This window comes from Abramis brama (assembly GCF_963993115.1).
Source record: "Abramis brama genome assembly, chromosome: 22".
Classification (NCBI taxonomy): Eukaryota; Metazoa; Chordata; class Actinopteri; order Cypriniformes; family Leuciscidae; genus Abramis; species Abramis brama.
In genome coordinates this window covers 31,725,145-31,742,986 of record NC_139984.1, presented here as the reverse complement: position 1 = coordinate 31,742,986, position 17,842 = coordinate 31,725,145, and the positions used below count along the sequence as shown (strand labels likewise).

Here is a 17,842-nt window from a genome sequence, read left to right as displayed (position 1 = left end):
TATTGACTCGTACAGAGGCCAGACAACGGTCAGCATTTTATCTCTATGGGGTTGATTTTAAAAACAACTTTTTTTTTTCTTTTTTTTTAACCACGCCTTCATAATTTATTTGTAGCTACTAGAAAGCCTTTATACGTTTTGTTGTTTTACCGTTCCTGGAAATCAAGGCAAATTACACTGAATCATATGTTTAGTGTGTGCCTTTTCAAACAAACTTCAATTGTATAAACTGTGATAACTTGATATTTGCCACTGCTCTCTTCATAAAATTAAGGAACTGAACAAAACTACACACATTCTAAAAGTTTCTTACACTGTTTACTCACTCTGTCACGGCAGACTAAGAACAAAAGGTGTGAGGACTCAAACACTGGAGAAAATAAGTATTTATTAACAAAAACACAAAACAAAACCCACGAGGGGGAAAATAGAACTAAGTAAATACAAAAACAATAACAGACTATGAACACTCTGGAAGATCTCGGGGAACAGGAAACAAAAGACAACATACCGACACAGACTGCAAACAAGAGGGAACTAATAAAGGGAAACTAATCAGGAGGGAACAGGTGGATGAACTCAAACAATAATCAGATAACAAGGGGGAGGGATCAGACAATAACACCAGCACATGGCCCAAAATAACAAAACACCCATGTGCAGCACAAGACAGGACAGGCATGTGACACACCCATCATGGATGGATTAGGAACAGTTTCATATTTATGATTATGGGCGGAGCTACAGTATATGACATCACTGCATGTGTATAAAGACTTCAGTGAAATGGAAACTGAACAGATGAACTGGAAGCTTCTTCAAACAACACTTCTTTTCCGAAACCCTGAAATTAACGATCAAATCTGATATCCATTCACAGGTAAGAATGTTTGTAAAATTAAAGTCTGTGTTCATTGAACATTTCAGAATCAGGAAGTAATAAAACTATCAGGGCTTTTTTTTTTTTTTTTTTTTTTTAATGAATTTTATTAACAAATATGTACAGAACAAAACTGTTTGCCAGGGGTACAAACATTAAAAGAAATAAGGTTACAAAGAGTATACAAAAAACACATTAGTTGCATAGGAATTTTTTAACTATCAGGGCTTGGGAAGAGGGACTGAGTTTGAGAATGACTAATGGAGTACAGTAGTACACACTGTACGTACCACCACTTCGTATGATAGGTTTAGCTTTATACAATTTAAAACAATTCATAGAGCTCATCTCTCGAAGACAAAACTTTCTAAAATGTATCCCAATGTTTCAGATTTGTGTGATAAATGTAAACTTTCACCATGTAACCTTAGCCATATGTTTGTGTCCCAAGTTACAAAACTTTTGGAATTCTTTCTTTAAAATAGTTTCTGATGTCCTAGGGGTCAAGTTAGCTGTTTGCCCTTTGACTGCAACCTTTGGTGTTTCATCTCGGTGTCAGCCTTTAAGCCGTAGACAGGCTGATGCCGTAGCTTTTGCATCTCTTTTCGAACAATACTGTTATCTTGGACCTCCCCACAACCCCCTTCTATTTCAGTTTTTTTTTTTACTTGAAAAAATTAAGCACAATATCAGAGGTAGGGGGGAATCTTTTTTCCAAAAAATGGCAACAATTTATTACATTCTTTAATGATTTACAAACCTTAAACGTGGATTGAGTGGGTGTATATATATGTTGTTGTTTTTTTCTGGTACTAATATTATCATCTCAATTATGCATGTATCTTTGCTTGTATGTAGGTGTATATATATGTATGCATATATGTAATTATTTGTATTTATTTTCATTTCTATTTTATTCATTTATTTTTTAATTTTTAATTTTTTTTCTTCAGATGTCCTATTGATCAGATTGGGGATTGCTTTGTTGGGAATGGGTGGGGTTTATGGTGGTATAAAATGTAAAAATGCAGTTTGCAACAATAAAAATTCTATGACAAAAAAAGAAAAAAAAAAAGAAAAAAAAGAATCAGGAACTACTTGAACTGCAGTAAGAAAAAAACAAAGTTCAGTGAAAATCATAACTCCATTAAACAGAAATGACACCTGGTGTTTATAGATATTTATTTAGTAGGTTATTAAATTACACTTCCACTCAGTGTCTGTGTTGTCTTTTATAAAAGACATTTTCATGATGGTATTAAAATGTTGCAATAACCTGTTACATTTGCTGTGGCTCCCAGAGACACATATTTAGTTTCTACATAAAGGTTTTTTTTTTTTAGTTTTTTTTTCTACCACTCAATAGTACCCAACTGCAGTGCCACAGAGCCCATCTGAGGACAGACCAGAAGTTAAGGGCGGAGCTTATAGGCTCAGTGTGGTTAGGGTTAGTGTTGGTGCGTGTTAGACATTCTTTGACTTTGATATAAACAGTGGTACATAATTTGTTGTCGTAAGTTATAATAGTATTTAACATGCAACATCCATAGCCTAATTTACTCAGTACATATAATTATCAAAATTGATCTCTTCAGCAATGTAGAAGATATATTGACATTGCTTATCTTTTCAGCCATGGTATCCTCCAGTGGTCTAGCACTAAATGAGGAGCTCCAGTGCTCCATCTGTCTGGAAGTGTTCACTGATCCAGTCACCAGTCCATGTGGACACAACTTCTGCAGAACCTGCCTGAGCAAGAGCTGGACGAACTCACGGACCTGCTTCTGTCCACTCTGTAATGAAAAATTCAGCAGAAGACCTAAGCTCAAGATTAATACAACACTCAGAGAAGTTGCGCAACACTTTAAGGAGAAGCTCAATCCAGGAGAATCTGAAGTGTTCTGTGACTTCTGTGATGAAAGAAAGCAGAAAGCTGTGAAGACCTGCCTGACGTGTCCAAGCTCTTACTGTGAGACTCATCTGGAGCCTCATCGCAGAGTCCCACGTTTAAAGAAACACACACTCATCAATCCTGTGGAAAATCTGGAGGATTATATATGCCAGAAACACGAGAGACCTCTGGAGCTGTTCTGCAGAGATGACCAGACGTGTGTTTGTCTGTCCTGCGCTGAAGGAGAACACAGGACTCACAACACTGTTCCTATAGAGGAGGAGAGTCGAGAGAGGAAGGCAAGAGATACAAACAAAACACTTTAAACACCCCATGAAATTCAGTTCCCTATCAGTCAGTCATGTTCGACGTTACAACGTACTGAACTGACGTATAGGGATCTCGCCTGAGAGCCCAATCACCATAGAGTGGTAACAGAACAAGCCAATGCACATTGGCCAAAGAGATTTGCATCGCAAGCCACTTCCCACTTCCAGTTATATAAGGCAGCGTGCAAACTCACACATTAAGCTTTTGCTTCAGAGCAGAGCAGATGTTGTTTCACTCTGCTCTTCAATCATCATTCAGTGAGTTGTTTCTTTTGTTGGTGTGACTCTCCTGCCGGGTGAATCCCCGTGGTCCCCTGGAGGACCCAGCATCTCATTCAGGGCTCCTGCAGAGGACCGGATGTTGATTGCTGCATCAGAGGGTGGGCTTGACTCCTCTGGGGATGAAGATTCGACTGCGCTGCCGCCTTCGCGCAGAGTAGCATTGTTCAAGTCCGACCCAGAGCTGACTGCCATGATTTCCCCGGCCGCCGTGAGCATTGAGCTCGAGTGGAACACTCCAACCATGTCCTGAACGCTCGTGGCTGGATGACTGGTTTCTAGGGGCGGTGCATGGTGAACAGCAGCTTCCCACTCCGGTCCCTTTCTTCCTGGAAGAGCACGAGGAGGTCACTAAGTTGTGGAAAGCACCTTTTTTCTGCCAGAAACTGTTCTGCTGCCTCCCCGCTCTTACTACCGATGGCGGGGCGACCAAAGCGTACATGGAGATCCCCCAGGTGGAGCGTGCAGTTGCGTTTTAGTTATGCCCACAAAATACTGCCACCTGGCGGGGTCGTCCACGTCTCCCATTCGAGGCCTTTAAGTTCTCGGCTGCACCAGCGGCCAAGGTTTACTGCGCCACTGGACAGACCGCCTTTGCCCTGCACGCTATAGCCCTGCTGCAGGTATACGAGTATATGCACTAAAAGAGCTGCACAAGGTTAGTTTTGTCCCAGGGTTGATGCAGGAGCTGCGGACAGCGACAGACCTCCCCCTTAGAGCGACGAAAATCAGTGCACGGCCCTTTGGGCAGACGATGTCCACGCTAGTGGTCCAGGAACTGGCTGAGATGAAGGAAGTCGAAAAAGTTCACTTTCTCAACTCCCCCATCTCCTAGGGCAGCCTCTTCGGCAACGCTGTCGATAACTTTGCCCAGCAGTTCTCGGCAGTACAAAAGCAGACGAAGGCGATCAAATACACCCTGCCCCGGTGAGATGCTGCTGCTGTCTGCGGTTCAAGGACGCAATGCCTTCTCACACATCTCTAGCCTCTCCTTCATGGGAACTGTGGAGCCAGGTAAGTGTGCCATCACACTTACAGCCCCCACAGCGGGATGCTGTGCCTTCTGAGGCGGGCCCCTGTGCCTCACAGCGCTGCCCCACTGCAGGCACGTCTATTGTCCCTCTGGTGCCCCTTGCACTGTGTCTGGAAGCCTGGCTAGTGCTTACCAGCCCATCTCGCTGGGTCATTTGCATAATCAGACTCGGCTATGCGATTCAGGTCAGCCAGCATCCCCCACATTCAGCAGCATCCGGTTTACCTCAGTGGCAGACAAGGATGCTCCTGTGCTGCATGCGGTGATCGCAGTCTTACTGAAGAAGGACGCGATAGACCCGGTCCCTCCAGCCCGTACTTCATTGTGCCCAAGAAAGGCAGTGGGTTACGACCGATCTTGGATCTGCGCATCTTGAATCGGCCCTTCACAAGCTTCCGTTCAAGATGCTGAAGCAGAAATGCATCCTCACATGCATTCGCCACCAAGATTGGTTTGCAGCGATCGAACTAAAGGACACATACTTATTTCTACGCATTTAAGAATTCTCACCCTCTAAGGATGGGATACGAGTGCCTATTCTGCTCCTCAGGTGAGTTCACTGTTGAACCCTGGTGGAGTTCCTCCTGCATCCTCGGCAGTCAGATGTGGCTGCGTTATCTGACACCAGGTCTAGTACTCGTGTGTATGCCTGGTTGGTCAGCCCCCTGTACTAGACTAGATGCCTATATGTTATGATTCCCCTCCTAGGTGATCTCACGCTGCCTTATATACCCAGAAGCAGGGAGTGGCTTCCAATGCAAATCTCACATTGGCGTGTTCTGTTACCACTCAAAGGTGATTGGGCTTAAATGCTAGATTGCATTACATCAGTTCAATCCAACCTAACGTCTCATGTTGAAGAACCTGTCCCTTTTTGTTGAAGAACCTGTCCCCCCCACCCCCCACCCCCACCCCCAGCTAAATCCAATAGTCTTTAAAAAAAAAAAAACTGTAAGAAGATGGAAAGCTATATTCAGTGATAAATGTGTCAGTGTTTTTCTCTGTATGTAGAATCAGCTGGTTCAGACACAGACAGACGTTCATCAGATGATCCAGGACAGAATGAAGCAGATTCAAGAGATCAAACACTCAGTAGAGCTGAGAAAGGTTTGTGCTTCAATCAACCAGAGTTCATATCCTGACTCATGGTCATTTCCGATCCTCCTCTCACTGTTCACTCTCTAATTATCTTAGCAAAAAATACATTTTAAAAATGATATGCATCATAATAGTTCAATCTATTTAAAGGGATACTCCACCATTTTTTCATATTAAACTATGTTATTCCCTTAACTAAGACGAGTTAATACATACCTCTCTCATCTCAGTGCGTGCACTTAATCGCTCTGGCGCGCGGTGACACTTTGATGCACTTAGCTTAGCCCAGTATATTCATTGGTATCTAACAGCAATGAATTTAGAAGTGACCAAACACATCAACGTTTTCCCTATTTAAAAACAGTTACACGAGTAGTTATACACGAGTAGTTGACAGAAGTGAGAGGAAGAGGATCAGGTGTGACTTTTTACTGCGCCGAGTCGAAGTACTCCGAAAAGTGCTATTCCGCCATACATTATAATTATCCTTTTTAACCCGCTTAGAAAAGCGTCACGTTTTATTTTGTGTTACCATTACTTGGTCGTATAACTACTCGTGTAACTGTTTTTAAATAGGGAAAACGCTGATGTTTTTTGTCACTTCTAAATTCATTGCTGTTAGATACCATTGAATATACTGGGCTAAGCTAAGTGCTTTCAAAGTGTCACCGCGCGCCAGAGCGATTAAGTGCACGCACTGAGATGAGAGAGATATGTATCAACTCGTCTTAGTTAAAGGAGAAGTTCACTTTCAAAAAAACTTTTGCTGATAATTTACTCACCCCCATGTCATCCAAGATGTCCATGTCTTTCTTTCTTCAGTCGCAAAGAAATTAAGGTTTTTGATGAAAACATTCCAGGATTTCCACCCATGTAATGGATTCTATTGGGACCCAAACGGTAGAAGGTCCAAATGACAGTTTAAGTGCAGCTTCAAAGGGCTTTAAACGATACCAGACGATGAATAAGGGTCTTATCTAGCGAAACGATCGGTCATTTCCAAAATAAATAAAAAAGTTTAAGTTTTATAAGCACAAATGTTCGCCTTGCTCTGTTCTGTGATGCGCGTTCGTGACGTCACGTAATACGCAATTACGTTGAAAAGGTCACGCTTGAAAAATTTCTGTCCTGAAGAAAATGTTCTTTTTGGCTTTTTAATATTAAAACACCCAGGATACGCACACGAAATGGGCATTTTAAACGATAAACTGACACAAATACATTTGAAAATGTGTATATGGTCCTCCTTCCGCACATTTGTAAACACGTCAAGTGTGACCTTTTCAACGTAATTGCGTATTACGTGACGTCTTCAACGCGCATCACAGAACAGAGCAAGGCGAGCGTTTGTGCTTATAAAACTTAAACTTTTTTATTTATTTTGGAAATGACCGATCGTTTCGCTAGATAAGACCCTTATTCATCGTCTGGTATCGTTTAAAGCCCTTTGAAGCTGCACTTAAACTGTCATTTGGACCTTCTACCGTTTGGGTCCCAATAGAATCCATTACATGGGGGGAAATCCTGGAATGTTTTCATCAAAAACCTTAATTTCTTTGCGACTGAAGAAAGAAAGACATGGACATCTTGGATGACATGGGGGTGAGTAAATTATCAGCAAAAGTTTTTTTGAAAGTGAACTTCTCCTTTAAGGGAATAACATAGTTTAATATGAAAAAACGGTGGAGTATCCCTTTATTAAAAGCTTTGAATTAAATTGTGAGTTCTGCCATTATCTAGTAACCCTCATGTTGCTCCAAGCACAAATCTGTTGTATGAGTTCTATTGGAGTTCTTCAACAGCTTTATTTTATTTATTTTGTGTTACACTGAAAATCGCACATTTTACGTAACATAAGTTTAATTATAGAATTTTCATTTGGGGGTGAATTTTCCCTTTAAATAATATGTGAATATGGAATATGTTAACAAATATAATTGTTCTCGTTCATCAGAGAAACACAGAGAAAGAGAGATCCTCCAGTGTTGAGCTCTTCACTGATCTGATCCGCTCCATTAAGAGATGTCAGTCTAAGCAGCTGAAGATGATGGAGGAACAGCAGAAAGCAGCAGAGAAACAGGCTGAAGATCTCATTAAAGAGCTGCATCAGGAAATCACTGAGCTGAAGAGGAGAAACACTGAGCTGGAGCAGCTCTCACACACTGACGATCGTCTCCATGTCATACAGGTCTGTCAACATCTGTCTCAGTCAATATGTACAATAATACAGGACAAACTGTTCTGTAAGGTCCACCCAATTGACCCAACAACGGTGTCCAATGGTGTGGTTGAAGGTTTCCTGTGTGTTGGTCGCTTGAGTGATTTAATTTCAATTACACTTTTATCTGACTCAATTTTATCTTGACCTTGAATTTAGGTTGGAATGCCAATGGATTTTTGGTCATTTATCATTTTATCATTTTTCTAGATATTTGATTATTCTATTTAACTCTTTACTTTAGATTGTACTTGTTAATTCAGATTCCAATGTTGCTCAGAGTCTCACACCGGCCGTTAACGTGAATCTCACGGTCATAAACTCGCCAGTCTGATCATTAGTCAGCCGTTTGCAACATTTCTTTAAATGTTCACCACTTTTGAATAAGAAACAATATCAAGTCTATAAAACTTGTCAAAATTCTGCGAAACACAACAAGCGTATGGATGAGAACACTCGTTTGAACAACATACACACACCCGGACATTTGACCACACATCACATTTTTGTCATATTGACACTGCTTTCAATCATAATGCAACGGAACAGTAGAGGGCTGCATTGGGATTGGGCTCCCGCGGCATCCAACGCAAATCTTGCGGGAGCAGGCAGTTTTATCCTTGCTGCGGTCCAAAAAATACAGCGCGGGTCCCGTAGTCCCGCGATGTGCCGTGTAAATTGTAACAAGAAAGGAGTCAACAAATGAAGTCCATGCAGTCGATCAGTAACTCTTTCTCCATAGCATTCTGTAGTAGGCTTGGCCAAGTGATTCATTCATTATTTTATTCATTCGTTACATAATACAAATACAACGCCTAGAAATTGTAACGAACGAAACTGTGTATTTACATCCATCACATTATTGTGCGGTGTGCCCTTTAAGAGACTGATCACATCAGTCATGACGTGCGCTACTGTATGCGTGATGACGTTGTTGAGTTGTGAGTTTTGAGATGATAAACACAGTAGATGCTAAGAGTGCTCTACCTTCTTGTTATACTTTTATTAATTTATTTTGTGACGCTAAGAAAGAGTAATCTCTCATGTATGGTAGGATCGCGTTGCCTGTGTACGTGCCATTAAATGCGCATAATACAGCCTTTCCGCCTTTAAGCTCTTTCTTCCATAAATTTCACGAGAGTTATCCTGGTCAAAGCGTTACAATTGGCGCCCGAACAACTTGAATCTGTCATCTACGTGGAAACCTACTATATTTATAACTCCAATCGTGTGTGGAGATTTTTCGAAGTGTTCAACTGGCATGGCAGAGACTGGTGAGATTAGCTTGCTAACGCTGGGTAACGTGTGCGTGCGTGCAATGATGTGTGAGCGAAAAAAAATGTCTCTCTCCCTTGAACCAGATTTTTTTTTTTTAAGTGACTGTGACAACTGGGTGTTTCTGGGTGTGACTGTGACAACTTATTTCTAAACATGCTCTTGAGAAATACAGAGTTGCACTCTATGGAACCTCTGTCTCCTCAGTCATCTCCTTCTGAGGGCTCATGAGCTCCATGTGGTTCTTGGACCAAGTAATTGTTTCCCAACTTCAGTGCAGAGTAAAGCTAAATGTAACCCTGGTTAAATAAAGGAAATCAAGTTTAATTTATTCACAATTTATTAACATCTAATTTCCCTAATAAAGATTGAAAAGTGATGTGTAAAAGCGATTTAAGTAAAACAGTTGAAGTTTTAAGTTATTATTAGTTGATTTGTGATTGACCAATGAGAGCGCTCCGTCATCACGCGCTGTGTGTGTGTGTGGACGCGTGTGTGTGTGGACGCGCCTGCGTAACGAAGAGAGAGAGAGCTGAGCATAGAGTAGAGAAGATGTGAGTTGATCTCCGTGATCAAAGTTAAAAGTATATAGTTAAAAGAAAAGTAGAAAACGTTCATTTGATTCATTTCATGCCGTGCAGTGGATGGAGAAGCTGAGTAAATGTTGTTAAATCACATTCTACTCCGGGCTTATAGTGAATCGCGTGGATATTCCTCGTTCACCGACGCCATTGCTGGCCATGCGTGCCTGTGAGAAGCGCCTGGGTGAAAGCAAAAGACGATTAATATAGAGTTCTCCGGCGCCATTATTGGACACATTGGTCTTTTGTGATATCCTGTGAAATTTCACGTTTGATGGCAAGCCACCCGAATCTGCTACAGAGAAAGGACAACAATTCATAAAGAAGAGGACAATATCCTTTCTTTCAATTCTCCAGTCTTGCTTTGTTAAGCAAGACAATTCCTAGTAGAGACTATTAAGTTCCCTTTCGAGATTGACTGACAAATACAGGGACTGATAGGAAACTGATCCGTGCTTTGAAGAGCACTGAACACTCTTGATGGTGTATGGTTACCCATAGCCATAAATTTGATTGATATTGAGGTCCTTGTTCATTTAAACAATTGATATTTGTGATATTTTGAGAAAAGTGTTTTATAAAAAGAAACCACTCCTTTATTCATTATTTTTGTTTATTTTATTTTATTTTATTTTTCTTTTGTCATTGAAATCACCGGTCTGTGTTTTTTTTTGGGGGGGGGGGGGGGGGTAAAAGAAGAGTGCACTCAAAGGGGAGATTTTCATGCTTGAACTTTGTGTATTATTGCCTGATATTTTACTTAACCTGTTTATTATTTTCACTGGAAATCAAATTACATACCAGTTCATATCTAACTTGTGTTGTCTGTTGTTTCTCACCACAACCCGCTACCTCCATTACAAACTTTAAAATCTTCTGCTAAATCTATTTGCACCAACAGCAATAACAATTTAGTTGATAAATTGTTAAATTCTTTAGACACCTGTTACATAAACTTGGCAAAGGAACTTACTGTTACAAGTGCTCACGTCCTGGCTTCACTTCTCGCACATGCCCAGATTGCAACCCACTTTCCAGCATGAGCTCACAATGAAGTGAGTCTCCTGATGGGCATTCATGCAGGGGAAAACATTCCCTTTGTCACTCAGAGGGGAAACTACAAAGGGTTAGGATGATTCGCAGAGGCAATCCTCCCTCCAGAAGATGAATTCGCCTCAGCTGACTTATTGTGCTGTTCCTGCACAACCTGTCCTTTGTCCCACATCCCCTTCCTTTTGGAACACCCCATTAAGAGTTAAGATAAACCTACGTGGCCAGGTGTTGGATGCTACACTTGACACTGGCGCATCACTTTCTGCAGTGCAGGCAGACATTGTTCAAAATCAAGATAGATTGAAGGTTAAGGTTCAACCATGGACCTCTTCCCCTATACAACTGGCAGATGGTGGAGAATGCCAGCCGGTGGGGCTTACATGGTTGGCTTTTGGCTTTATGGGACAGCGTTTTTATCACCGTTTTGCCATGGTCCCACGCCTTCCCTCAGTGTTGGTCTTGGGGATGGACTTCATGTTGCGTGCTTCCATTAGTATTCACATCCCATTTAGAACTGCTGTCATAGGCAAAAATCCTTTATTCATGGAGGAATTGGATGGCGGAGCAGGGCATGAGTCGGATGACAGTTTGTTGTTCATGGAAGTTCCATCTTCAGCACTTCAAGAGAAAATTGAGGAAGCATGTCTGAGTGTTGCCGAGAAGGAACAGTTGACAGAGCTACTTGAAAGCTTTCCAGACCTATTCAACGGTCACCTGGGCCGTACTACTCTAGCAGAGCACACCATAGACGCGGAAAATGCCAAACCAGTCCACCTTCCCCCTTATCAAACTTCCCCAGCAAAAAAGTGATTGATCGAGGACCAAATAGGGAAAATGTTACACGAAGGCATCATTAAACCGGCTATGGGTACTGGGCTTCCCCGGTTGTGATTGTGCAGAAACCTTGTGGTGAACCACAATTTTGCATGGATTATCGTGGGTTAAACCAGCTCACCACAAAGGACTCTTACCCATTGCAGAGAGTCGATGAGTCCCTTGACTTCCTTTCCCGAGGAAAATTTTTGACTACAATTGACCTTGCTCGGGGATACTGGCAAGTCTCCATGGCAGAAGGCTCAAGACAGAAGACTGCTTTTGTCTCACATTGTGGGCTGTTTCAGTTCTGAGTGCTACCATTTGGTCTGTGGAATGCACCGGCAGCCTTTCAACGACTTATGAACAGCATCTTGGCTGGGCTTATCTATAAGTCCTGTGCGGTCTATCTGGACGATATTGTTGTGGCTTTGCCCACTTTCAAACAATATTTTGATGATCTCAAGGAAGTATTTTCAAGGCTTGAGTCTGCCGGGTTGACCATTAAACTAGCCAAATGCCAGTTATGTCGCAGAGAGCTTACCTTCTTGGGGTATCGGGTTTGTTCAAGTGGCATCCTGCCGGAAGAAGGCAAGGTGAAGGCCGTGACGGACTTTAAAACCCCTGTCAATGTGAAGCAAGTGAGGCAGTTCCTGGGTGTGACAGGTTATTATCGTCGATTTATGCAAGACTACAATCGCCTTGCCGAACCACTCTTCACCCTCACAAAAAACGACGTTCCTTTTGTCTGGGACAGGGCTTGCCAGGATGCTATGAACCTTCTGAAAGGAAAATTAACTTCAGCACCTTTATTAAGTTTCCCCGACTTTACTCTCCCGTTCTTCATTCATGCTGATGCCTGTGACGCGGGGCTTGGAGCTGCGTTGATGCAGAGAGATCAAAATGGAAGAGATGTTGCTGTGGCATACGCTAGTCGGGCCCTGCATAAAGCTGAGAAGCCTTATTCCACGCCCGAGAAAGAGTGTCTGGCTGTCATCTGGGCCCTTGAGCACTTTAGGCCTTACATTGAGGGTCTCCATGTCACAATCTTCACTGACCACAGTGGACTTAAGTGGTTGATGTCCCGCCCGAATCCCACTGGCCGTCTCACTCGATGGTCTCTCTGCCTTCAGGACTTCGATTTCGACATTATTCACAAGCCTGGTGCTCGAAACAAAGTGCCAGATGCGCTGTCGAGGAATCCCCTAACAGTTGAGGAGTCGCCAATGGACATACTTCCTGAGTACACTGTGATTTGTGGTCTTGACCTCCGTACGCTTTCTTCTGTGACTCTTACGGATCGTTCTCATGTCAGACAGCTGCAGCTTGATGATCCAGTTACGGGTGATCTTCTCCGTAAAATGGAGGCCGCACTCCAACTGGAAAGTGAAGTTGATGAAATGTCTCAGTATTCCATTCAAGATGGTATTTTATGGAGAGTCTCTTTTATGAAGACTCTTTTTATGAAGAGTCTCTTAAAGGTACCTTGCTGAGGTATGATCATCCAACTGTGGGTCACCTGGGAATAACTAAGACTATAATAACTTTAACTAATAACTTAGCCTGACTGAATCTCATGTTTTTCTGGCCTAAGATGTCCGAGACATCCGAGGTAAAGAAATATGCAACCTCTTGCACAGTTTGCCAACTTACGAAACCAAGTCATAGGAAGCCTGCCGGTCTAATGGTCCCGATTCGGCCTCAGAAACTTTGGGAGTATGTTGGTGTTTATTTCGTTGGCCTTTTACCTCGTACCTCCAGGGGAAATGCTTACATGTCAAGTCAAGTCAAGTCATCTTCATTTATATAGCGCTTTTAACAATGTAGATTGTTTCAAAGCAGCTTTGCAGAGATAAACGTATAATTTAAGGTAACAGAGATTGTTTTGGCTTTATAGCGGTTCTTTAATAAAGTTATTTTCCAGCTAAAGTTAGTTTTGATTGATTCGCTTCCATCGCAACGATCATTTGTTATTAAATTAGGGGCCGCTAAGACGACACCATTCTCTCTACACAGACTTTAAACGCGAACCTGTAATAAACGCTGATGGTGTTCACATGCGCATTAAGAATTAGTTCTATAGTTATGTGCGTTTGAATATATGTGCGCAGGTTTGTAATTCCCTACAAACCAAGCCTAAACAAAGTACTGGTCTTTCCTTATACATTTTTATACAGAATTTTATTTTATTTTGTCACTTCGGGGTAGGTACGCAAAACGAATTTTCCCGGCAACGCTTTATCTGTAGAGTGGTAAAGGGATCCTCCATAGGGAGAGACTAGTTGGCACTTCAGCACTGCATTGTCATCGGGTCCAGGCGAAGGTCCTTCGTCAGATCTGGATACGGCTTGGATCAGGCAGGCTGCGGGAAAACCTCGGGATAAACAAAGACACTAAAATTAGCGTAGATGCCATTCTTCTTATGATGTAACGAGTACATCAGGATTTATGGGAAGTGTTCCCGGTTCCGGCTGACCTAATCTATGCAGACTAACATTGAATTATAGAAGTCTATAATGTATTATGTGATGGCTAGGTCTAAGAGATGTGTCTTTAATCTAGCCTTGAACTGACAGAGTGTGTCTGCTTCCCGGACAATGTTAGGAAGACTGTTCCAAAGTTTTGGTACAAAATAGGAGAAGGATCTACCGCCAGCAGTCAATTTTGATATTCTAGGTATTATTAACTGGCCGGAATTTTGAGATCGCAATAGACGTCCATCCATCCATCCATCTTCTTCCGCTTATCCGGGACCGGGTCGCGGGGGCAGCAGTCTAAGCAGGGAAGCCCAGACTTCCCTTTCCCTAGACACTTCCTCCAGCTCTTCCGGGGGGACACCGAGGCGTTCCCAGGCCAGCCGGGAGACATAGTCCCTCCAGCGTGTCCTAGGTCTTCCCCGGGGTCTCCTCCTGGTGGGACATGCCCGGAACACCTTCCCGGGAAGGCGTCCAGGAGGCATCCGGAAAAGATGCCCGAGCCACCTCAGCTGACCCCTCTCGATGTGGAGGAGCAGCGGCTTTACTATGAGCTCCTCCCGAGTGACCGAGCTTCTCACCCTATCTCTAAGGGATCGCCCAGCCACCCTGCGGAGAAAGCTCATTTCGGCCGCTTGTATCCGGGATCTTGTCCTTTCGGTCATGACCCACAGCTCATGACCATAGGTGAGGGTACGAACGTAGATTGACCAGTAAATCGAGAGCTTCGCCTTGCGGCTCAGCTCCTTCTTCACCACGACAGACCGGTACAGCGACCGCATTACTGCAGAAGCTGCACCGATCCGTCTGTCAATCTCCCGTTCCATCCTTCCCTCACTCGTGAACAAGACCCCAAGATACTTGAACTCCTCCACTTGAGGCAGGAGCTCTCCACCAACCTGAAGCGGGCAAACCACCCTTTTCCGACTGAGAACCATGGCCTCGGATTTGGAGGTGCTGATTCTCATCCCAGCCGCTTCACACTCGGCTGCAAACTGTCCCAGTGCATGCTGGAGGTCCTGGTTTGATGAGGCCAGCATGACAACATCATCCGCAAAGAGCAGAGATGAAATCGCGTGGTCCCCAAACCCGACCCCCTCCGGCCCCTGGCTGCGCCTAGAAATTCTGTCCATAAAAATTATGAACAGAACCGGCAACAAAAGGCAGCCCTGCCGGAGTCCAACATGCACCGGGAACAAGTCTGACTTACTGCTGGCAATGCGAACCAAGCTCCTGCTCCGGTCGTACAGGGACCGGATAGCCCTTAGCAAAGGGCCCCGAACCCCATACTCCCAGAGCACCCTCCACAAGATGCCGCGAGGGACACAGTCGAATGCCTTCTCCAAATCCACAAAGCACATGTGGATTGGTTGGGCAAACTCCCATGAACCCTCCAGCACCCTGTAGAGGGTATAGAGCTGGTCCAGTGTTCCACGGCCAGGACGAAAACCACACTGTTCCTCCTGAATCCGAGGTTCTACTATCGGCCGGATTCTCCTCTCCAGTACCCTGGCATAGACTTTCCCGGGGAGGCTGAGAAGTGTGATCCCCCTATAGTTGGAGCACACCCTCCGGTCCCTCTTCTTAAAAAGAGGGACCACCACCCCGGTCTGCCAGTCCAAAGGCACTGTCCCCGACCACCACGCGATGCTGCAGAGGCGTGTCAGCCAAGACAGCCCCACAACATCCAGAGACTTGAGGTACTTAGGGCGGATCTCATCCACCCCCGGTGCCTTGCCACCGAGGAGTTTCTTGACTACCTCGGTGACTTCAGCTCGGGTGATGGACGAGTCCGCCTCCGAGCCCTCAGCCTCTGCTTCCTCAATGGAAGACGTGGCGGCGGGATTGAGGAGATCCTCGAAGTATTCCTTCCACCGTCCGGTGATATCCCCAGTCGAGGTCAACAGCTGCCCACCTCCTGTAAACAGCATTGGTAGGGCACTGCTTCCCCCTCCTGAGGCGCCGGACGGTTTGCCTTAATCTCTTCGAGGCCGACCGATAGTCCTTCTCCATGGCCTCACTGAACTCCTCCCAGGCCCGAGTTTTTGCCTCCACAACCACCCGGGCTGCAGTCCGCTTGGCCCGTCGGTACCCTTCAGCTGCCTCAGGAGTCCCACAAGCCAACGAGGCTCGATAGGACTCCTTCTTCAGCTTGACGGCATCCCTTACTTCCGGTGTCCACCACCGGGTTCGGGGATTGCCGCCTCGACAGGCACCGGAGACTTTACGGCCACAGCTCCGAGTGGCCGCGTTGACAATGGAGGTGGAGAACATGGTCCACTCGGACTCAATATCTCCAGACTCCCTCGGGATCTGGTCGAAGCTCTGTCGGATGTGGGAGTTGAAGATCTCTCTGACAGGGGATTCGGCCAAACGTTCCCAACAGACCCTCACAGTACGTTTCGGGTCTGCCGAGTCTGTCCAGCTTCCTCTCCCGCCATCGGATCCAACTCACCACCAGGTGGTGATCAGTTGACAGCTCCGCCCCTCTCTTCACCCGAGTGTCCAAGACATACGGCCGGAGGTCGGATGAAACGACCACAAAGTTAATCATCGACCTCCAGCCTAGGGTGTCCTGGTGCCATGTGCACTGATGGACACCCTTATGCTTGAACATGGTGTTCGTTATGGACAAGCTGTAACTAGCACAGAAGTCCAATAACAGAACACCACTCGGGTTCAGATCAGGGGGGCCGTTCCTCCCAATCACACCTCTCCAGGTGTCACTGTCGCTGCCCACGTGGGCGTTGAAGTCCCCCAGTAGAACGACGGAGTCCCCAGTCGGAGCACTTTCCAGCACCCCTCCCAGAGACTCTAAGAAGGCCGGGTACTCTGCACTGCTGTTTGGCCCATAGGCACAAACGACAGTGAGAGACCTATCCCCGACCCGAAGGCGCAGGGAAGCGACCCTCTCGTTCACCGGGGTGAACTCAAACACATGGCGGCTGAGCTGGGGGGCTATAAGCAAACCCACACCAGCCCGCCGCCTCTCACCATGGGCAACTCCAGAGTGGTGAAGAGTCCATCCTTTCTCGAGTGTTGTGGTTCCAGAGACCAAGCCGTGCGTAGAGGTGATCCCAACTATCTCTAGTCGGAATCTCTGAACCTCACGCACAATCTCAGGCTCCTTCCCCGCCAGAGAGGTGACGTTCCATGTCCCTAGAGCTAGATTCCGCGTCCAGGGATCGGGTTGTCTAGGCCCCCGCCTTCGACTGCCGCCCGATCCACTTAGCACCGGCCCCTTACGGTCCCTCCTGCAGGTGGTGGGTCCACGGGAGGGTGGGTCCACGGGAGGGTCCACGCCCGGCCGGACCCCATGGGGGGAGGCCCGACCACCAGGCGCTCGCATTAGAGCCCCAACCCCAGGCCTGGCTCCAGGGTGGGGCCCCGGCTGCGCCATGCCGGGCGACGTCACGGTCCTCGAATTTATAGGCATCATAAGGTTTTTTGAATAGACGCAATAGACGTGAAGGACTATAATGCGTTAAGAGCTTGCTCAAGTACTGCGGAGCTAAACCATTTAGTGCTTTGTAAGTAATCAGCAATATTTTAAAATTTATGCGATGTTTAATAGGCAGCCAATGCAGTGTTGACAGAACCGGGCTAATATGGTCATACTTCCTGGTTCTGGTAAGAACTCGATCTGCTGCGTTTTGAACTAGCTGTAGTTTGTTTATTAAGCATGCAGGGCAACCACCCAGTAGAGCATTACAATAATCTAGCCTTGAGGTCATGAACGCATGAACTAATTTTTCCGCATTTGTCAATGAGAGCATATGGCGTAATTTAGATATATTTTTAAGATGGAAAAATGTGGTTTTACAGATACTAGACACGTGACTTTCAAATGAAAGATTGGTATTTGTCGATTATCTATGTATTTCGACAAATACATCTTGGTATTTGTCGATTATTTTT

General features: G+C 45.0%; 1 protein-coding gene across 1 annotated transcript in view; it reads left to right on the top strand.

Annotated features, from left to right (window-relative positions):
- Positions 1-384: 384 nt before the first annotated feature.
- The window catches only part of LOC311072944 (E3 ubiquitin-protein ligase TRIM39-like), a 30,150-nt gene continuing 12,692 nt past the window's right edge, over positions 385-17,842 (top strand). Inside the window, exons 1-4 of the mRNA XM_084098318.1 lie at positions 385-880; positions 2,514-3,070; positions 5,424-5,519; positions 7,465-7,698. Of these exons, the coding sequence (XP_083954444.1) occupies positions 2,516-3,070; positions 5,424-5,519; positions 7,465-7,698 (885 nt within the window). The 5' untranslated portion in view covers positions 385-880; positions 2,514-2,515. The remainder of the gene's footprint in view (positions 881-2,513; positions 3,071-5,423; positions 5,520-7,464; positions 7,699-17,842) is intronic.